At 34.6% G+C, this 24221-nt stretch overlaps 1 protein-coding gene across 1 annotated transcript in view; it reads right to left on the bottom strand.

Moving 5' to 3' along the window:
- LOC134538404 (equilibrative nucleoside transporter 1) overlaps positions 1–22413 on the bottom strand; it is a 58221-nt gene extending 35808 nt beyond the window's left edge. The window contains exons 1-3 of the mRNA XM_063379703.1: positions 22192–22413; positions 3590–3763; positions 1943–2024 (exon numbers count right to left, since the gene is read on the bottom strand). Of these exons, the coding sequence (XP_063235773.1) occupies positions 1943–2024; positions 3590–3750 (243 nt within the window). The 5' untranslated portion in view covers positions 3751–3763; positions 22192–22413. The remainder of the gene's footprint in view (positions 1–1942; positions 2025–3589; positions 3764–22191) is intronic.
- Between the last annotated feature and the right edge of the window lie 1808 nt (positions 22414–24221).

A 24221-nucleotide genomic window follows, 5' to 3' on the forward strand; every position in this document is an offset into this window, starting at 1 on the left:
AGTCAGGAGTGGGGCGCTTGATGGCAGACTGAGAATAACGATTTAAGTATAGTGTCAGACAACCGTAAAATCTTGCAGGTATTTTCATCTCCACGTTTGTGAACCTTCAGGGTGTACTTTAAGGCTCAGTCTCAAACAAATATTGATTTTTAAAATTTTTTACTTTTATTTAAGGGCTATTTCTAAAATTTTAACACATTTTTTTTTTGTTCTGACAAAAATTTTTCCATTTCTTCATAACTATCATCGCTTGCGTGATTATTTGCACCTATGATAAATGGTTACAATAAATGCATATCTGCTCAAAATACTTATGGCAGAATAAGGCAAGGGAGGTATCAAGTTAAATTTTTAGAAATACCCCTTAAATTAAAGTGATGACGAAAGAAAGAATAACATGGCATGTGAGGCAGTAAACTTATTGTTTAATTTTATTGTTCAGGTCAATAACTGAAGATTTTGTTTTATTGTGAAAGTGGATTGCTGAAGTATGAAGTCTCACTTTAATGCATGTGACAACCACAAAACAAATATACCTTTTTTTTTTTTTAACTAGCATATTGCCAAGAAGGTCTTCAGGGATGGCTAAATGCAGCATTACAGTGTAAAAAACCTGGGGGAAGAATCTCCCTAAACTAATGGCATTTGCGTGGAGTGATTGCAGGATTCGAACCCAGTCCTCCTAAACGAGAGTCCGTTTTACAACCACGCTATCTACCTTGGACTAAAATTACTATGCAATAATATTTTTTTTTTTTGCATTAAACAGTCTTGGCTTTCAAGGTTAGGACACGTTGCAGCGGTGGTGTGAACCGACATTTCGCTCTGCAGGGCAGCAGGCATCTTCAGTGCTGCGGATCAACTGACAGATGGACAATAATGCCCTAAATACACTTGCCAGGCCAATTGCGTATGGCCTCATCACACTGGCTGTTGTTGGCCAATGTGAGTTAGTACACCTCCTTGCTCTCTGTCTCTGGAGGCGTCTGTGTTTGCTCTTCGAGAAGTGGTGCCAATAGCGTACATGGGTGTATCAATAAGTAACGCACATAATGTTAAAAAAGCTATTAATTATTAATATTTAATATAGGTTTCATTGGAGAAAGTACAGAAACAGTAAAATGTTTATGCCAATATTTTTAATGAGTTATTAAAGAAAACTTAATCTTCAGTGCAATTTTTATCAATAAGAGTATCTCTTTCTAGATAACAGTTTGCAGAGGCAGATGCAGGGGGAATAAGAGGGATATATATCCCCCCTTCCCAAGAAATTATGAAAACATTTGCAAAATATCAGTGCACACAGTATGTTACTGTGTGAGAAGCCACATCGCCTATGCTACTACTGTACGCCCTTATGTCAGTCTATAAGTATCAATAGTAAAGTAAGATTTTTTCAGTACCTACGTGTGTTGAAATTTTTTTTTCTATTTATTTTTCTAAAGTCACTTCCCAAAAAAAAAAATTCTTGTATCCACCACTGACACTTTGATATTAAATTTGATGCAACTAAGTGTTTAAAAAAATGTACTCCGGATTATAAACAAAATATTTTTGCATTATGCTCATGTAAAAACATGCTACAAGCTATATGATTGACACAACCATGAATATTCTACTATAAATGCATGTGTCACTGCATCAAATATCATTTAATTTCTAAAATAAATTAAAAGTAGTAGTTTAAAAATATATTACTGATCACCTAATATAAGTTTACTCATGAAGGAAAAAAATCATTAAAAACTTTCAGCAGTTATGTCACATTATTTAGATGAATAACACTGCTATTCAAAATAGTTTATACTTACAAATGTCAATCATATATGTCTATAACATTCATGAAATGATACATGAGTTGGTGCAGCAATTTGATAAAAACATTGTACAAGTTCAAATTAATCAAAAAATGCCTAACTAAATAAAACTACTATGTACTCACATCATCTGCTGTAACAAAGAAGTACCACGGAAGTAATGTTGTCATCCCAAGCAAGTAGAATATGATGTAAGCCAAATTATACCTGTAATAATAATAACAATAATTTAAATGTTACATTGGTTAAAAAGAAACCAGGAGGATATTAAAACATAAAATTCAAACGATAAAGCCATGTACTTACCATGACTATAATTTTTTTTTCTAGAACACTAACACCCACATTGAGGAAAGTTTGTCACAATAATGTCTGAGGATTTCTCATTTGCAATGAGTGTTGTGCTCAGGAAGAAAGTGTTGGTAGTTACATTTTACATATTTTAGAATAAAACAATGTTTTAAAGGGCAATGTAGACATGTAGTGCTTGTTGAAATTTCTGTGAAGGTAACTTTAAGATAATCAAGACTATAAATGATACAAGTAGTAGTTCACGAAACTCAGCACTTCTCCTGATTTATTTCTCAGTTTGCAACAAGTGCTGACATGAAAATTTAATTTTACGTTATGCAAATTATTAGTATTACAAGGGACTGTGGATCTTAAGCAGAAGGGTTGAAACCTGCTAAGTTTTGTGAATCTCATTACAACATGTAGTATAGTGTTAATAGTTTACAGTCACCAATATGTCAAGAATGAGCACTAGAATACTACAAACGCTCAAAGTGACACAAGACCAAACAAAGAAACAACATAGGGACGAAAGGAAAAGATTCTGAATTTATTTCTTCTTGAAATCAACTCACTGATACTCTTTGGCCGTCTTGTGGACACAACTTAAGTTACCTACAAGTTAGACAACCTATGTCCAGGACCGTCAGGAGAAAATAACAGCCCAAGGGCAATTAAATTTTTTTCGCTCCCCACACCCATTACTAAATGGATATTACAACTTTTCAAAACTCCACAATTTAAAAAAAAAAAATTCTAAAGAATGTAGATACAAGACATGCATATATTGCATTAACTATTAGCAATAGACTTGTAATGTTTGTCCTACCATCAACATAAACTTACTCTTTAAAAAAAATCTCCAAATTCAACTTGGTCACCTGGTGGTCCCGGGGAATTTCATTTCCTATCCCCCCTTCCCCCAACACCCTCTCGCAGACCTTGATCCCATCACCTCATCACCATGCTTTTTTTTTAGAGACTGTTTCAATGCTGCACTGAAGCAGAAAAAATGTGTTTAAAACTCCTAGTTAAACACGGCTAGTTATAGCTTTGAATATATATACTGTATAGAAGTCGCGAGTGGATAGGATTTACTCTACGTTTTTCAGGAGCGTATGATAAGCAGCTTGGGAACTTCACCGCTGCAGTGCGCTGCCGTAACGCCCTGTATCGTCTTAGTTGTTATTTACACGTTACAGCGCAGCACTGTCGCCCGCTGTCATTCCCCGCACCCCCCACCTATCATTCACTGCAGCTCAAGGTCGTTCAGCGGGAGGGGGAAGGGGTGTTTGAAGAGTTCGGCACTTGTCCGCTAGGGACCACCACAAGTCGATGCCCTAGAGATGGTGGCGATTGCGGCGGTGAATTAACCAACTACCTCAAAACCGTATTAGAAATTTTAACCTGGGCTGGCGACTTCTATACAGTACATATATTCAAAGGTTACAGTTAATGCAGGTTTTGAAAAGCCACGTTACCTATCTTTGGGCTCCTGCACCTTGAACAACGGCCTCGTGTCCTTGGTGACGACGACCGGGTCGTCCAGAGTCCCGCCGCTCTCGCGGCCATCGCGCTCTTCGAAGTCGCTCTCCGACTCACTCTGCTGCAGCAGCGGCCGGGTGTTCACCGAGTACTCCATCGCTCTTCACAACCTGCAGGACATGCACAGGATCAGCAGAGCAACAAAAAAACACTCACTTTAAAGGCTCCGAACACCCGGGCTTCAGGACAAACCACACAATTTGAAAACTGCTCGAGATATCCGAGAAGTGTCTGTTAAGACTAAGATATGTTGATTATTACTTAATCTTGTAAACATTTAAATCGTTTGAGGAAAAAAAAAAGTAGATTTTATTAACAAAGTAGTAAGTGAAAAGTTAAGTTGGTCTATTGAGATATTCTGCTGTAGAGTAGTAAGAGTTTTTAAAGTTAAAAACACCTTGTTTTGAGTGTTGAAAAATTTTTTTATTTCCTTAAAATTCTACGGTAGGTCTTTGAATAGTTTTCCTCCTTTGAAATGTACTGTCTAAGACAAGATGGCATGGTTTAAAATTATCTTAAAACATCACCAGATCATTTTGTAAATACAACCAAAACTAAACCTAATATGAAATAGACACACTATTAGTAGGAACATGCTGATTTCTATGTTAGACAGACATTTCCACATTATTTAAGTGGACAGTTAAAATATTCATAATAAATGTGTGAGTATAAAAACAATGGTGTCAGGTGTCAAAAGCCAAAATGCAAGTTGGCAAACAGTCACCGGAAATTAAAGTTTTGTGACATCCAGCACCGAAACTTTTTATGTCTGAACTTTTTTTTGTTACTTTTGTGGCCAGTCCTTCAGTTTCATCACTTTCTTGTGATGACTTTCAGAAACCGTAACTGCTCGCAGCGACAACAGTAGATACTGTAAGCACACTGCCTCGCCCTTCTCCATCTTCAAATTGTCATTTCTGAAGTTGAGCCTAACATCTCACTGGCAATAAAGTCTCCAGCGATTGTGGTAAACAATGAAAAAAATTGTGTGCGTGGAATCCACGCGCGACAGAAGTGAAACTTTTTGCTTATTAGGTATAGATGCAGAAAATTATTAGTACATTTTTATTGAACAGGAGATAATAACCGAGAATAGTTAGGATGCGAGTATGACCTCAAATGAAAAAAAAAATGCCTTTTTCTGTACACTGTACTCTCACATCCGTTCACTGGCACTTTTTTGAGTATTATCTGCTTCTGCCTTTTTATTATTTTCAGGCATGATGTTAAATCATTATCTCCAGCTGAATACAATGAAAGAACAAAAAACACTCTAATCAAACATAAATTACAATTATGAAGTCTATCTCATCAATCTATAAGTCCTTTTGACATTTCAAATAACAGTATTCACAAAAAATCAATAACTCTTTTCCACATGAATAAATAAATTGTGGATGATTTAAATAAAATACATAAATATGTAAGCGTCAATCGTTAACTATTACGAAAAATGAGAAGTTGACAAACACAAGCAGCGTTACGAGAATTCTGTAGCATCACTGCTGCGTCATTTATACCTCTCCCCTGCTATCTCCTCTTCCCGCCATCAAAAACTAGCCTTCAGCATGCTATGCTACGTACCTAACAACCCCTTCCCCCCTTTTTTTCGTCTTCTCATTTGACCGCTAGCGCATCTGTTGGAGTGGCGTCGCCGCTGACATACTCTCCTCCTCCACCGGTTCCCCCTCCACGTACCTAGCCATTTACTTCATGCAATTAAAATTTTCGTAATGCTCGAAAATTATAAACAATACATACTTTCTCTAAACCCACCCGTCATTCACCCCTCCTAAGAGTCAAAGCTAGATCCATCCCTGGGCCTATTTTAGGTATCAACCCCACATTTGCCAGGAAAACAGAAATCAAGTTGGCCAGGGTGGGATTTGAACATTCAAACTCAGATCTTTCAGAACGTGAGCCCAGTGCCTTATCACATGCCGCCTCGCTCCATTCCAATGTGTTGTGTCTTGTGACCATTCCACAGTCAAATTTAGTTTCCAACCACAACCAGTCATTAATGAATCCAATTCCTTAAATGGCACGTGACATCACTACTACATTATAACTGTAACCATTTAATGATATGAATTCTCCGATTTCTTATTTTGAATGCACTTTTCTAACTTTGATTTTAAACAACTTTGTCTTTGTGGCAATTGCACATGTCTCAAGAACCTATTTTTTTTATAAATGATTTGGAAAAAATCAAAGAAAATATGAATGTCAAATATTCAAACTTAATAATATTAACTGTCCAAAAGCTCTTTCAATGGAGTTTCATCCTTGGTAAATAAAAATAACAAAAAAAAAAATTAACATTAATTTAATCAAATATATTAAATGAAACTATGAACATGCAAAATACCCTTTAATAAAAACCTTGAATCTTTATTGATTGAAATAATTGAAAAGCATTTATATATTTCAATAGATCACATTCAATGGGTTGAATTCAATTAATAATTAATCACATCAAAGGGCCTTTAGCAATATTAGTGACGGAGTGTTGAGCTGTTTGCTGAATGGTTAGAATTAGCATTGACAATGAGCTTTTAACTTTATCAATAGACTACATGCTTTCAAGATGTCAGAATCTGTTTTTGTTTTTTTTTTCGCTTTACCCTTTTGTCTTTATTTACTTTTGGCATTGCTTCCAAAAATAAAAATTAAAATTAAAAAAAAAACATTTCAATTATATTTAAAAGTAATGACAATACAATCGAAAAACCCACCCAGCCTCTGAGACAGAGCCGTACCAACTAGAAACGATAAAAACCACATCCATTTACAGCAGTGGTTCCCAACCAGTGGTCCGCGGACCATCGGTGGTCCGTGAGAGATAAAATATGGTCCGTGAAAGATTTCAAACTTTGAATGAACGCGCGTCGGTCGGTGAACAAAAGAGAGTGCGACGCGCTGGCGAACGGGGGAAGGGCAAGCAACTGACTAAACATTATGGCACAAGCCGGTCAGTCAATCGTTCGTTTTCTTTTGTTTTGCTCAGCTGTGTTGTGTTAGTGATTCTGTTTAGCTGTAACTCCTCGATATTCTTATGGATATTTTGATAAAATATGAACAGGGTATGTAGGCTACGCATTTTTCTCTGTTAAACTTTTTTAATAAAAACATGCTATTACAAAACAGAATGTGGACGTTAGTTTACGTATGATTCTTGTGTTTGTGTATTACAAATGTTCACAACAGTTAGGTACAATTAGTTGAAAACCTAATTACCTATAAATAAAATAAAGCGATATGAAATTAAAAATTAAGATAGTAAAAGAACACTGGCCTCCCAAATTAAAAAGTGGAGCCAGCCATAACAATTCTTATAAATATGCTATCATAAAATTGTTGGATTGTTATTATGCTGTTTTAGGTTTTTCATAACGAAATAAAAACACCGTTAACTCTTTTAATGCCAAAGTAGGATAAATCGCCTTTTCTCTGTCGTACGAATATTTCTTTCTTTCAAAGACGCATTTACGACACTTGCAGCGCACTCTACCGTTGTCGGTTTGACTGGCCCTACTATTGAATTGCTTTTTCTCAAAATAGAGAGCAGAGCTGTCACGCTTCTGTCTTCCTTCCCTGATAGAGAGCAGGGTTCTCATGCTGTTTTCGAACAGCATGTGAAACAGATTGCTACTGCGTTTGAGCGCATTTCTTCGTTTTGAATTTAACTTTCCGTTGTGAGAAATTCAACTTTTATTTTTAAAAAAATTATCTTTTGATTCTTTTGTAAATTGTAAGTGTTAATTATTTTCTGCATAAGAATGTGTGTTCCTGCTTATAAAAATTTATTTTGCAAATATTTACAAAAATTATATATTTCTGGCAAAGAAATTATTAAGTTGCTTTATTAAAAAATAATAAGCAGTTTCGTGGATATTATAAATTGCCAGTTATTCTTTATTTTTGTTTATTGTGCGTTGAAAATCATTTTTGTTATAGTTGTAGTGATTATATTTTCCCACGAAATTCTTAGTGCCAAGAATATTACTTTGATAACCATGCCCTATTCGCACGCCAATCCATTAAAAATAATATAACTTTTTCATGAGAACTTTAAAATAAAATAAATAAATAATGCATTATATGTTTTATTTAATCTTAAAAAATGACAAAGAATAATGTATTTATAAGATGTAAAAATTTATACTTCCATACTTAAAGGTAAAAAAGTTATTAAAGGTAAAAAAGTTATTAATATTTAACTCCAGATATGTAATTCATTTAAAAATGACTTGGCACTTTTAGTATAGAATTAGACAATTTGAGGCTGGCACCAAGAGGTCAAGGGAAATAAGGTACCGTACCTACCAAGACCCTTGTTTTTAACGATTAGACAACATTATTTTTTAAATTGTGTAGTAAAGATTTAAGTTTGTAAAAAAAATGATAGCGAGGTTAGAATTTTTTGGAAGGCAGTTTATATTTATTTATTTAATGATTTATTTTATGAAACAATTTAGCTATATTATTTTTTATTCTTTTACTTAGCATAAAACATAATATAAGCATAACAGTGTAGGTACATTCTATTGCATTTTGGTTTTGTTTTCAGAAAATGCCGCCTAAGATAAAATATGATAATAGTTACATTAAATTTGGATTTACTTCGATAGAAAGTAATGGAGAAATAAAACCACAATGTGTTTTATGCACAACTGTTCTCGCGAACGAAGCCTTGAAGCCAGCGAAATTAAAACTTCACCTAGAAACGATTCATCCAAATTTTTCTGACCGACCACCAGAGTTCTTTCAGGAAAATTGGAGAATTAAAAAAAAATGAAACTCGGGCCTAGTGGTACAAGATATGCATCATCTGAAAAAACATTAGTAGCATCGTTTGAGATATCGAAATTAATAGCACAATCAACAAAGCCTCACACAATAGGAGAAACTCTTGTGAAACCTTGTTTGATCAAAGCCGTCGAAGAAGTTTTAGGGTTAGAAGCAAAAAAAAAATTACAAGATATAAGTACCTTTGTCGAACAACATGGTGAAAGCTAGAATTGAACTCATGTAAAATTATATCGAGGAGCAACTTGTTTCAAGAATTAAAATGTCGCCATTCTTCGCTTTGCAGTGCGATGAATCCACTGACATTTCTAATTGTGCTCAGTTACTCGTTATTGTCCGCTTTTTAGACGACGACATAATAATCAAAGAAGAACTGTTGTTTTCTCAGGAACTGGAAATGACATCAAGAGGTATCGACGTCATGAATATAATAACTGGATATTACCAGAAATATGGCATTATGTGGGAAAAGCTAGTCGGCTTCAGTACGGATGGTGCTCCTGCGATGTTAGGATCACATTCCGGTCTAGCAACGTTAATCGAACAGAGTAATCCGTCCAAATTAACATCACATTGTATCCTTCATCGCCAGGCGTTAGATTCCAAGACTCTTCCTAAATGCCTTAATGACACAATGAAATTGGCCATAAAAGTAGTAAATGTCATTAAAAGCAGTGCCTTAAATTCACGCCTTTTTAAAAAACTGTGCACTGAAATGGACTCCAACCATGAGAACCTCCTCTTTCACACAGAGGTTTGTTGGTTGTCGAAAGGCAATATGCTGGAAAGATTATACGAGCTGAGAGGAGAGATTGAGTTATTTCTAGGTGAGAAAAAAATGGAAGACTTACTAGTACAGTTTTCTGATTTGACATCCCAGATTAATTTGGCATATCTTGTAGATATTTTTACAAACTTAAACAAGTTGAACTTGCAAATGCAAGGTTCAGGAAACAGACAATTAGAAGGTGTTGCAAATATTTTTAATTTTCACGATAAACTTCGTGCTTTTATTTGCAAACTTAAGTTATGGATTAGTCAAGTTGGCGAGAGCAAGTATAGTGCGTTTGCAACATTAAAGGCACTCCTTGACGACATAAAGTATGTCATGTTTAGGGAAAGCATACAAAAAAAACAGCAAATGTCATTTTCAAATGTTGGTTGATGAATTCAACCGTTACTTCCCAGAATATAACAATACAGAAGCTAATATGGACCAAAAACTGATACCCAACCCTTTTGGCACTAACGCTAGAGAAGTTGCAGAAGAAATCCAAGAAGAACTTATTGAATTACAAAATGACAGGAACTGTAAGGACGCTTTTGAATCTGATTCTTTGGAGATGTTTTGGTGTAAGAAAGCAATTTCATAAACTAAAATTCGAGAACTCGCTTTGCGCTATCTTATGGTTTTCTCAACAAGTTATTTATGCGAACAAGGATTTTCTTTATTACTGATCATTAAAAACAAATCCAGGAATCGACTGAAAGTAAATGATGATATTCGTGTAGCTTTTAGCAAAAATATTACCCCTAAGAATTCAAGATCTTGTACAGAAGATGCAAGCTCAAAAATCTCATTGATGCAAACTGAATTGTGTACTAAAAATATGTTTTAAATCATAACACTGTTAATTAGTGTTTATTTTGGTTTTAAAATTGCTTATGTTAAACATTTCGATTAACATTGAACGATTAGTCTTAAAGTTTATTTTTAGATTGATACAAATTATTTTTTAACCTTGTGGTCCCTGCTAATAATAATAAAATTAAAGTGGTCCCTGATCAAAAAAAGGTTGGGAACCACTGATTTACAGGAATCCCATGTTCAATGAAAAATATTCTAAAACAAAAGCGACTTCATAAGAAAAAAATATATATTTTTAATAAAGTTTACTCACCAAGTAAGCAATACCTAACAACTGAACTTGCAAACTTTCAGGTTCCCATGCATTCATGAAATTGATAGAATAAATAACTAATGTTACATCCGAACCAAACTAGTTACACAGTACATCAAGTTTTAAACTTAACACATATGTACAGGAAAAAAGAATTTTAAATTTAAAAAAAAATATATCACGTAAACACAGTGGTACAGTGTAATGAACTAAAGACAACAGTTTGTCCCGAGTATTAACGATGATGAAAGCAGAGTACATTAACATAAGCTGGTCACATGCCAAGAGATGACTCGTCCCAGCAGGTGGCCAGTAGCATTAATTAAACACCTCTACAGAGCCACACAAGGTGGTGGCAAGATACCTCAACGGGAGTACAGAAAAGCTGGGCTTGCACTGAATATACTAACTCCTTCACAATTTATGAGACAAGACACAGATAATGTTACTGAAACAATACCAATTTAAGAAATGAAATGTGTGAAATAATGGTTGTGAAGTTATCATTAAATGTTAAAAAAACTGCACTTAGTTACTTTCTGTACTGAAGTCAGAAACGAAAAACAAAAAATAGGACCTAATTTTATGTAAATATAGACATAAGTTACACAGCAGCTCGATTATATATAGCTGGTAAATGGAATGAGGGTATACTAACTACATATTAACAAGTACTTAATTTAAGCACAATACACTTCCGCTTAAAAAGGATTGGTGTAATTATTAAAAAAAAAATAGTAATAAGAAGTTAATACACATAAATGAATATGATGTGAATATTTTTAACAATACAATTTCCACTGCTAAGTGTTCATACATGATGCAAATTGTATCAGTGTTTAGGGCTACTTCATTTTTCCTGGAACGTCCGTTTCCTGTACTTACTAGCATGTCTCAAAACAACGACAGAGCTGTTCAGGATAACTTAATAGAGCTTATTTTCATGAGAAACTTGATGAACTCAACTCATATTTTCATCAATTCATGTACACAGTGCTTGCAAGTATGTATTGATGTATTCTTTAAAAAGAATATGGAGACCATTGAATGATGATCACCAACAAGAATGGAAAATAAAGTTTCCAAAAACATCACAAGAACAAGTGAACAGCTGAACTGTTATTGGAAAGTTATCATAATTGTTTAGTGTCCATATGTATACATTCTGTTAATGCTAAACATGAATAAATTTGTAACAGATGTGTGTATAATAAAATAATGTATTTGTGTAACTAAATATAAAAAATTCTGAAACTTGTTTTAAAGGTATTTACATATTATTTCCCAACGCATAACTTTTATTTTAGTAAATATTACACTGATTCATGTTCCATAGCATTATGGTACCTACCATAATCAAAGGCTCAACGGAATAAATAAATCTACTTAATAAAACTCTAACGAAGACAGACAACGCACAGCTTAAACTGGTGCAGGTCTAGAAGCATGAAATTTTGCACAGGAGTTCCATATATAACATAGGTGAACACTAAAAGAAAGTATTTTGAAAGTTCATCCCCCTAAGTGGGTTAAATAGTGGAATGAAGGTTTTTATGGAAATTTGTCATTTTTGAAGCTAGAAATATAGAAATTCCTGTCAAAAAAGCTGAACACAACTGACTTTCCCATCGGGCACACGGATAGTAAATAAATAAATAAATAAACACCGGACATGTCATCAGAGAGAATACGCCATAATGGCAAGTCGTGGTTTTGCATCCCGCCTGGGGTAAGGTCAGCATGAACGGGATTCGACCGACGCATGATTGGTGCCAGCTGCTTGACCCAAGGCACGGTGCCATCACTCCGCCCATTATGAAGGATGTGTGAAGTGGCTTAAGTGGGGGCGGGGCAGCAATGAAATGTGTTTGTCGGAGAAGCCTGATGGTCCGAAAAATCTATCAGAAAAGTATTTGTTTGGAAATTTTTCTGCAAAATCCAGGTTAGCAACTGATTATAGCTTCAAAGAAACAAAAATAATTAATTACATCAACTTTTTATACAAACTGAACCAAAAAAAAATTGTCTTTCTTTACCACCTGATAACTCCCACAATATTTGAAAATTGGTCAGGACCCATTCCACCCTCTACCAACTGCTAGGAATATAAAAAAAAAAAGTTGTTAGTTTAAACTGTACCTACCAATCTGCACAACGGAAATTTAGTATGATGTATATTGACTAATTTTAAATTATGTAAATACATATATATTGGTAATGGAACAAAAAAATTCAGAAAATTATTTTGTAACATTCTTCTAGAAAATTTTACCATTCACATCTCTACCTGAAAGTAATGGTCAAAAAATTTCCCATTTGCAAAAAATCACGATTCACATTCTCACATACACACACACATGCCCACACCTTGTATACACCAGTTTATGTATACACCAGTGTGTATGAATAGGCACTAAAAACTCCCTGAATAAATATACATATTTTCTGTCTGGGTGGTGGCACACTGGCATATTTTACTTTTAGATTACTGTCAACGGAGAATTTTCAAGACTTTTCCAGTATTTCAAGCAAATTATCTAACTTTCCCTGACCAATTCCACCTTCTCTGATTTTCTCTGACATTCCAGCCAGAATGTGGATATACTGTAAACACATGTCACTGAATTGTAAACACCCCAAAAGCCCCATCAATGGAAAACTGTTTTTTTTTTTAATTATTATTATTTGTTAAATGATGGTGGAATCATGCTGACTTGAATTTTTGACCATTCCTTTGCCATAGGCTTATGTAACAATGATGGTGTTTTGAGTTTACAATTTTTTAAATGTCTGAAATCTTCTTTTAAATTGGATCTGTACCTTTTGAACTCCACTTTGTTCTACTAAACCATACAGGATTTTAGTGTAAACAATAAGGTACCGTGGAAAATATATCTTCGGTATCATGTTCTATACTTGAATAGGTAGAGCTATGGTATAGTTTATGATACATAAAAGTTAGTTTAATAAAGAAAATTTTCTTACAATATCATCGTATTTGTAACGAGGAAATTAACTATACAATTAGTTAAAATAGTATATCACTGGTTAACTACTTGAAGTATCACAACACATTTTTGTTGACTTATTGTAAAACAAGTCAGGAAGTATAAAAAAGGCATTTTAGAATTTTAATTAATATATATATATTTTTTTTTATTTTTCTTCAGTAAAGTAAGTCTCTATAATTAGATACATTACTCGTGATTTGTAATTTTTTTATATATTATTTTTTCATAACAGATACTACTTTATAAAATTACCGCATGCAATTTAATTACTAGGCTGAAGTTGGCTTTATTCTAGCTTTATTTTCCTTCCCCTCATTTCCCCCACCCGGAGATGTGGGCGGAGCCAAGCGGTACAGTACTGAATATACAAAATACAACACGTTCTTATGTACAGCACTGCACATAAAATGTGCAACACGGACTTTAAAAAAATTGTGAAATGGTACAGCACTACACATACAAAATGCAACACTTTTAGTACTGTATTACACATAAATGTGCAACACGGAAATAAAAAAATTTGTGCAACGGTACAGTACTGCACATACAAAATGCAACAAATTTTTGTGCAGCACAAATCATAAAATGTGCAACAAGTGCTTGAATACTCATACGAAATACAACAAAGAGTACAACACTACACATACAAAATGCAACACGAAAAGGAAATGCGAAATGATATGTCATTCTTTTGTGCGTATTGTGTGCTTCACCAAGAAAATTCAAAATACTTGGGTACCCACCGTACAGCTCTCTCAAAATCGTCTAAACCAAAATGATAACACAACTTTGAGCCGGGAAACATTGTTTCATTTTTTTCCCATTATAAATCAAGGTGGCAACAATAGATCTGTTAGGCTCTTCTGTTGTGCGCATGGTCTGCTACATAAAAATAGTTATAATTTTGTGGCTGTCAGCATACAGCACTTACCAAAGGCAGTTGATTCAAAAATATAACACCATTATGCAAAAATACAAAATTAAAATATTTTTTTTTTACTTAAACTAAACGCTGTACAGATAGAGCTGATATGTCATTCTGTTGTGCGTATTGTGTGCTTTACCAAGAAATTACAAAATGCGATGTACATGCCGTACAGCTCTCTCAAAATCGTCTAAACCAAAATGATAACACAACTTTGAGCCGGGAAACATTGTTTCATTTTTTTCCCGTCATATATCAAGGTGGCAACAATAGATCTGTTAGGCTCTTCTGTTGTGCGCATGGTCTGCTACATAAAAAAAGTTATAATTTTGTGGCTGTCAGCGTACAGCACTTACCAAAGGCAGTTGATTCAAAAATATAACACCATTATGCAAAACTACAAAATTCAAATAATTTTTTTTCTTAAACTAAACGCTGTACAGATAGAGCTGATATTTCTTTCTGTTGTGCGTATTGTGTGCTTTACCAAGAAATTACAAAATAAGTTGTACATGCCGTACAGCACTCTCAAAATCGTCTAAACCAAAATGATAACACAACTTTGAGCCGGGAAACATTGTTTCATTTTTTTCCCATTATAAATCAAGGTGGCAACAATAGATCTGTTAGGCTCTTCTGTTGTGCGCATGATATGCGACATCAAAAAAATTATTTATATGTTGTTTGCAGCGAACAGCATTTTCCAAAGGCATCAGATTCAAAAATATAACTCCATAATGCAGTAATACAAAATTCAAATATTTTTTTTTACTTAAACGAAACGCTGTACAGATAGAGCTGATATGTCTTTCTGTTGTGCGTATTGTGTGCTTTACCAAGAAATTACAAAATGCGTTGTACATGCCGTACAGCTCTCTCAAAATCGTCTAAACCAAAATGATAACACAACTTTGAGCTGAGAAACTTTGTTTCATTTATTTCCCGTCATAAATCAAGGTGGCAACAATAGATCTGTTAGGCTCTTCTGTTGTGCGCATGGTCTGCTACATAAAAATAGTTATAATTTTGTGGCTGTCAGCGTACAGCACTTACCAAAGGCAGTTGATTCAAAAATATAACACCATTATGCAAAACTACAAAATTCAAATATTTTTTTTTACTTAAACTAAATGCTGTACAGATAGAGCTGATATGTCTTTCTGTTGTGCGTATTGTGTGCTTTACCAAGAAATTACAAATTGCGTTGTACAAACCGTACAGCTCTCTCAAAATCGTCTAAACCAAAATGATAACACAACTTTGAGCCGGGAAACATTGTTTCATTTTTTCCCATTATAAACAAGGTGGCAACAATAGATCTGTTAGGCTCTTCTGTTGTGCGCATGGTATGCTACATCAAAAAAATTATAAATATGTTTTTTGCAGCTAACAGCATTTCCCAAAGTCATCCGATTCAAAAATATAACACCATAATGCAGTAATACAAATTTCAAATTTTTTTTTTACTTAAACTAAACGCTGTACAGATAGAGCTGATATGTCATTCTGTTGTGCGTATTGTGTGCTTGACCAAGAAATTACAAAATGTGTTGTGCATGCCGTACAGCTCTCTCAAAATCGTCTAAACCAAAATGATAACACAACTTAGAGCCAGGAAACAATGTTTCATTTTTTTCCCGTCACAAATTGTTAAAATGAATTCAAATTTAGCGCCATCCATTGTATTGATTTTCCGTTTATGTTTGTTTATATAAATTGACGGTTTTTATTTTGTGTTGATAGAAAGAAACTGTTATCGTTTTGTCTATGGAAATAACAAGAACATGTATGTGTGTAAGTATAAAATAAAATTGTGATTAATTACGAAAAGTTATCAGGTTATGGGCCCAGAGTGCTTAAAATATAAATTGTTGATCCACTGAATGTAAAAGTTGTGCTTCGTGAAAATTTGATCAGACTTAATACGTTTTTTAAGATGTTTTCGTCGAGTTCGATTAAACCTCTCACAAAGGAGAACTACGATACTTGGGCAATTCAAATTGAAGCTGTGATGGTTAAAAATGGAACATGGGTATACGTAAATGGAAGAAAGCTAAGACCAGAACCAGTTGAAGGTAAGGACGCTTCACTACAAGACCTTGAAAAGTGGGAGGATGATGATGCTAAAGCAAAATCAGATCTAATAATTGCAATAGATCCCAGTTTATTACGTATGGTAAAAGGTTTAAAAACTTCAAAACAAGTTTGGGATAAGTTAAAGTCAGAATATGCTTTCACAGAACCAGTAAAAAGGGCAAGTTTATTAAAACGCGTAACTTCGTACAAAATAAGGGAAAATGATGATTTCCACACACAACTGATGGAGTTTTTCGATATAATTGCAAAACTGTCAGCTATGGGCGTTCAGATGCACAATGATTTACAATCAACGTTACTTCTAAACGCACTACCACCAAGTTTTGAAATGTTGAGATGTGCAATGGAGTCTCAAAACGAATTGCCAAAACCGGATGTTCTTCGAGAAAAAATTATCGAAAGGTATGAAGCTAAAAATCAACGAGATACAGACGATTCTGAGGTTATGTGGGTAAGGAAAAATCAGAAAAGTTTCAAGTAATATCGAGGAAGTCCACGCAGATACAATAGTGATTTTAATAGGCCTTTCAAATACAACTGTTTTAAATGTAATAAAATAGGACATAAGGCAATTGATTGTCCCAGAAAACTAAGTGATGATGGTCAAGAATTTTCGTCAAAAGTTGAATCTCAAGTTGAAGATGTGTTCAAAATCAAAGAGAAAATTACCGAGGAATCTTTACATACGAAGATTACATCAAGCGATGATCGATGGTGTCTGGATAGTGGTTGCACGTCTCACATGTGTTGTAATGAAGCAGCGTTTCTAAATATGTCATCAACAAATGGAAAAGTTTTGTTAGCTAGCAGTGCGGAGACTGAAATTGTTGCAAAAGGAACTGCGCAAGTTACTACTACGGATGGGAAAGTAAACAGGTCGGTAAAACTAAATGATACACTGTTAGTAAAAGAATTGAGAACAAATTTGTTATCTGTTGCGAGAATCACTGATCACAAAAATACAGTCACTTTTCACAAAACTGGTGCAACAGTTTTCGGGAAAGATGGTAAGATAAAACTGTTAGCACAAAGAGTTGGAAATCTATACTATGTTTGCGGTAGTAGAGAACAAACAAATGTTGCAAATGATAATTCTGCTAGTTTGAAGTTATGGCATCATCGTCTTGGTCATTTGAATGAAGAAGACTTGTTAAAGATTCCGCGAAAAAGATTAGCTGTTGGAATAAAGCTAAATGGAGAAAAGCAGTTGTGAACATGTGAGGTATGTTTACGAAGAAAAATGACCGCCTTGCCATTTCCCAAGAAATCTGAAAAATGTACAAACATATTGGAATTAATACATACCGACGTCTGGGGACCATCAAGAACAGAGTCATTAGGACACGCTAGGTATTTCGTGACATTCATTGACAATAGCACTCGTTGGTGTGAAGTTCGATTCATTAGAAATAAAAGTGATGTTTTTCGAGTTTTTAAGGAATACAAAGTTTGTGTTGAAACACAAACTGGTCGTAAAATAAAATGTTTGATGTCAGACAACGGTAAAGAATATTGCAATAAGGAATTTGATGATTTCTTAAAGAAAAGTGGTATTCGTCGACGTCTGACAGTTCCTTATACACCACAACAAAATGGAATGGCAGAACGAAAAAATAGAACATTAGTTGAAATGGCACAATGTCTTATGATAAGTTCTGGATTAGGTCATGGATTTTGGGCTGAAGCAGTATCTACTTCAAATTATTTGAGAAACAGGTGCCCAACATCTAGTCTAGACAGTCATTCTCCATTTGAAGCTTGGAACAAAGAAGTGCCGGACTTGAGTAACTTGAAAGTGTTTGGCGCAAAAACATTTGTTTTGGAAAAAGGATTAGGAAAATCAAAATTTGATTCACGATCACAAGAAGGTGTGCTGGTAGGTTATTCTGAAGAATCGAAAGGCTACCGAGTATGGATTCCAGTCGAAAGGAAAGTTGTTGTAGCAAGAGATGTACGAATACTGGAAAACCAATTTTTGAATGAAGAAAAGGGAAGTAAAACCATTGAGAGTAATAAAGATGATTTTGAATGTGTACATATGCAAAATAAAATTCAGGAAGAAAATGAAGAAATAGGAAATGAGCAAATAAATAAAAAAGAACAGGCACAAGATGAAATTTTTCAGCCAATTTTGCATAAAATGCCCGGAAGACCACGATTGGAGAGATTAGGAAAACGAGGAAGACCGCGTAAAATTTATAACACTGGACCAACAGCAAAAGTAAATGAAGATCAAGAAGAATATGAAAATTATAACCATACTGGAACGCAAGGAGTTCTGAGTGATGATGAAATATTTGTTGATGGTGTAGAAAATGAAATTGACATACTCGACAAAGCAAACTTGGTTAACATAACACTGAAAGAAGCTATGACTGGAAACGAAGCAGCTGAATGGATGAAAGCTATCTCTGAAGAAATTCGAGGTTTGATAAAATATAATACTTGGGAAATAGTTGAACGTCCTAAACATAGAGCAGTTATCACAAGTAAAATTGTTCTTAAAAATAAATTAAAGCCCGATGGAACACTTGAGCGAAGAAACAGAAATCAGTTGCGATTTCGTCCACTGAAGCTGAATATGTAGCCTTGTCAGAAACAGCTCGCGAAGCTTTGTATTTATGAAATTTAATGTTGGAATTGAACTTGATTGATTTATCAAAAATAGATCTCGGAACAGACAACAGAGGTGCGAAATACATTGCAGAAAATGCTACTTGTCACTCACGCACTAAACTTATTGCTACAAGATACCATTTTGTGCGTCAATTGTTGAAAAATGATGAACTAAGTTTAAGATATATACCAACAGAAATAATGCCTGCTGATGCTCTCACAAAGCCGCTTCCAGGACCTGCGCATCATCGTCATGCAGAAGCAATGGGATTAAAAGTCTGTAGAGACGCAAAAATTTGAGAGGGGCGTGTTAAAATGAATTCAAATTTAGCGCCATCCATTGTATCCATTTTCCGTTTATGTTTGTTTATATAAATTGACGGTTTTTATTTTGTGTTGATAGAAAGAAACTGTTATCGTTTTGTCTATGGAAATAACAAGAACATGTATGTGTGTAAGTATAAAATAAAATTTTGATTAATTACGAAAAGTTATCAAGTTTAAGTAAAAAAAAATATTTGAATTTTGTAGTTTTCATAATGGTGTTATATTTTTGAATCAACTGCCTTTGGTAAGTGCTGTACGCTGACAGCCACAAAATTATAACTATTTTTATGTAGCAGACCATGCGCACATCAGAAGAGCCTAACAGATCTATTGTTGCCACCTTGATTTATGACGGGAAAAAAATGAAACAATGTTTCCCGACTCAAAGTTGTGTTATCATTTTGGTTTAGACGATTTTGAGAGAGCTGTACGGCATGTACAACGCAATTTGTAATTTCTTGGTAAAGCACACAATACGCACAACAGAAAGAAATATCAGCTCTATCTGTACAGCGTTTAGTTTAAGTAAAAAAAAATATTTGAATTTTGTAGTTTTGCATAATGGTGTTATATTTTTGAATCAACTGCCTTTGGTAAGTGCTTTTCGTTGCAAACAACATATTTATAATTTTTTTGATTTAGCATACCATGCGCAAAACAGAAGAGCCTCTATTGTTGCCACCTTGATTTATAATGGGAAAAATATGAAACAATGTTTCCCGGCTCAAACTTGTGTTATCATTTTGGTTTAGACGATTTTGAGAGAGCTGTACGGCATGTACAACACATTTTGTAATTTCTTGGTAAGACACACAATACGCACAATAGAAAGACATATCAGATGTATCTGTACAGCGTTTAGTTTAAGTAAAAAAAAATATTAGAATTTTGTTGTTTTGCATAATGGTGTTATATTTTTGAATCAACTGCATTTGGTTAGTGCTGTACGCTGACAGCCACAAAATTATAACTATTTTTATGTAGCAGACCATGCGCACAACAGAAGAGCCTAACAGATCTATTGTTGCCACCTTGATTTATGACGGGAAAAAAATGAAACAATGTTTCCCGGCTCAAAGTTGTGTTATCATTTTGGTTTAGACGATTATGAGAGAGCTGTACGGCATGTACAACGCAATTTGTAATTTCTTGGTAAAGCACACAATACGCACAACAGAATGACATATCAGCTCTATCTGTACAGCGTTTAGTTTAAGTTAAAAAAAATATTTGAATTTTGTAGTTTTGCATAATGGTGTTATATTTTTGAATCATCTGCCTTTGGTAAGTGCTGTACGCTGACAGCCACAAAATTATAACCATTTTTATGTAGCAGACCATGCGCACAACAGAAGAGCTTAACAGATCTATTGTTGCCACCTTGATTTATCACGGGAATAAAATTAAACAATGTTTCCTGGCTCTAAGTTGTGTTATCATTTTGGTTTAGACGATTTTGAGAGTGCTGTACGGCATGTACAACGCATTTTGTAATTTCTTGGTAAAGCACACAATACGCACAACAGAATGACATATCAGCTCTATCTGTACAGCGTTTAGTTTAAGTAAAAAAAAATATTTGAATTTTGTAGTTTTGCATAATGGTGTTATATTTTTGAATCATCTGCCTTTGGTAAGTGCTGTACGCTGACAGCTAAAAAATTATAACTATTTTTATGTAGCAGACCATGCGCACAACAGAAGAGCCTAACAGATCTATTGTTGCCACCTTGATATATGACGGGAAAGAAATGAAACGTTTCCCGGCTCAGAGTTGTGTTATCATTTTGGTTTAGACGATTTTGAGAGAGCTGTACGGCATGTACATCGCATTTTGTAATTTCTTGGTAAAGCACACAATACGCACAACAGAATGACATATCAGCTCTATCTGTACAGCATTTAGTTTAAGTAAAAAAAATATTTGAATTTTGTATTTTTGCATAATGGTGTTATATTTTTGAATCAACTGCCTTTGGTAAGTGCTGTACGCTGACAGCCACAAAATTATAACTATTTTTATGTAGCAGACCATGCGCACAACAGAAGAGCCTAACAGATCTATTGTTGCCACCTTGATTTATAATGGGAAAAAAATTAAACAATGTTTCCCGGCTCAAAGTTGTGTTATCATTTTGGTTTACACGATTTTGAGAGAGCTGTACGGTGGGTACCCAAGTATTTTGAATTATCTTGGTGAAGCACACAATACGCACAAAAGAATGACATATCATTTCGCATTTCCTTTCGTGTTGCATTTTGTATGTGTAGTGTTGTACTCTTTGTTGTATTTCGTATGAGTATTCAAGCACTTGTTGCACATTTTATGATTTGTGCTGTACAAAAATTTGTTGCATTTTGTATTTTTAGTACTGTACCGTTTCGCAATTTCTTTTATTTCCGTGTTGCACATTTATGTGTAATACAGTACTAAAAGTGTTGCATTTAGTATGTGTAGTGCTGTACCATTGCACAATTTTTTTAAAAGTCCATGTTGCACATTTTATGTGCAGTACTGTACATAAGAACGTGTTGTATTTTGTATATTCAGTACTGTACCGCTTGGCTCCGCCCACATCTCCGGGTGGGGGAAATGAGGGGAAGGAAAATAAAGCTAAAATAAAGCCAACTTCAGCCTAGTATTTAATTACGTATAGCGATAAAAACCAGTGATTGTTAGCAATATTTATAATTTTTACCTGATCACATCTATCACGAGTGTAATTAAAAGTATACATTAAAAAAAAATTTGGTGAAAGACTAAACAGTTAAATTTTTAAATAATCCCATTATTAAAAATTAATAACCTTAAAATTATACAAACACCAAACAAAGAAGTGTGTACTTACCTACAAAGTTTGCGTTTTATAAGAAGAATAGAGACAAAACATTCATTGTACAATCAACTGAAATTACATCATCGTTATTTTCAGACGATGACTTATTTATAAGCTATTAATTATTTAGGATGACATTTTCCTTACTACCCTCAAGGGACTTTTAAAATATTTTATTTTCAAAACACAAAGACCATGCCATAGAGTTGGAGTTGAATTGTATACTGGGCCACAGAATAAACAACTGGTAACAGAAGCGACAAAATGTGGTTTTATCCTTGGTTAGTGCGTACCAGCAATCTGATGCTCACGGGGCGTACACGAATGTAAATAAACAATGTTTTCCCATTGAAAGTAATGGGCGCATGATTTAATGAACAGTTTGTGTGGTAGTAAATAAAATAATTCGTCGTAATTTCACAAATATGTTTGAATTCATAGTATTTAGAGTATTCATGCGTGATTCCAATCAACATTATTCTTTTGTATTGGAATAAATAAGCTAGTTCGTGCGCATTCTAGCCTTGTGTTCCGTGATTCAGGGAATTGTGCAGTAAATGCCGAACAAATTTATTTCAGAAAGAATGCATAGTTAAATAATGATTGAAAGCCAGTAGGCGTCTTCTTGTCCATCTCGTTTGCTGGAAATAATGCGTGATATTTGTGTAACTCTGTGCTTACTGCCATGCAACGTGTCTCGATGCATTTATTTATTTTTTGCCACAATGCACCTAAGACTACAGTAATCAAAATTTAGAGTAATTTTTGTCTATAATTTAATATGCCATTTATATTACAAATGCCACACTTAACATACGTGTGATTTATTTTCCTGTAGGCCTAATGTAATATTGTTGAGAGTGATTTTCTTTAAGGCTGGGTTCACAATTAAAAAAATTAAGCGAGTGCATAGCAAGCCATGCACACGACCTGTGCACACGACTTCTGCGAACTGCGAAATCGTTTCACAATTGAATTCTTACTGTTAATTTCAGCCAATGAAATTTCGCGTACGATGCGACATCTGTTTGCAGTGTTAGTAAATAAACATTAACTTTCAAAATAACGATAATACTTTTATTATCTCGACATTTTCTTACCACAATATGGTTAATAAATATAAACATATTTCTAGTCCCACCAAAAAAAAAAAAACACCCTGCTCTTCTCTCATTGGCTGTTGTGCCATGCGTACGCGACCGAAATAAAATATATTCATTTCACTGCTATGCGCACGACCTCGCTTCCATGCACACGACCAACTTTCTGCTATTGTGAATCGTTAGGTTAGGAAACATGGCGTTCATATCCTATGCACACGACCTACTGTTACTGTTACTGTTATTTTTTCAATTGTGAACCCAGCTTAAGTCGTTGCTTTTAATTGGCCCCTACGTTATGCAGTTAACACGTATAAAATATGTATTTAAATACTTATAATAAACTTTGTAAATGCACGTCATATCTAGGTATTTCTAATGTAGGCTTAAATAGCTACCTACTTTTTTTGGCTTGTTAAATAAGTAGAATCTCATAACACAAATTAATTTAACATTTAAGTTTACTTAACCATTTTCTTATTGACACTAACTTAATGGGAGGACAACATATCATTGTCATTTTGTTTAGTTTATTTTGTCCATCTTGTCAGATCTTCTGTGTGTCGCGGCCTCGTCTCTGGTGAAGATGTGGAGACGGGGTGGACGTCGCTCGGTAATTCAGTTGTTGTGTTGTTTGCCCGGCGCCAGCTCTTGGGTAGAGCAGCCTCACACTCTGAGGCGGGAGTGGACCGTCCGGCCCAGTGCAGCTGACCGAGGACGTGCTGACAAGGAGTAGCTAGCAGGAAGATTGGGTGTAGAAGAGAGGATGCCCGCGGTCTCACGAAGAGTCGCTAGCGGAAAGGATGGAAGTTGGAGAGAGGGATGCCCGCGGTCTCACTAAGAGTCGCTAGCAGAGGATTGCCCGCGGTCTCACGAAGAGTCGCTAGCAGATGGGTGGGCAGAGAGAGGTAGAATGAGAGAGAGAGAGAAGGAAGCCCGCGG

The sequence above is a fragment of the Bacillus rossius genome, chromosome 13, assembly GCF_032445375.1.
Source record: "Bacillus rossius redtenbacheri isolate Brsri chromosome 13, Brsri_v3, whole genome shotgun sequence".
Classification (NCBI taxonomy): Eukaryota; Metazoa; Arthropoda; class Insecta; order Phasmatodea; family Bacillidae; genus Bacillus; species Bacillus rossius.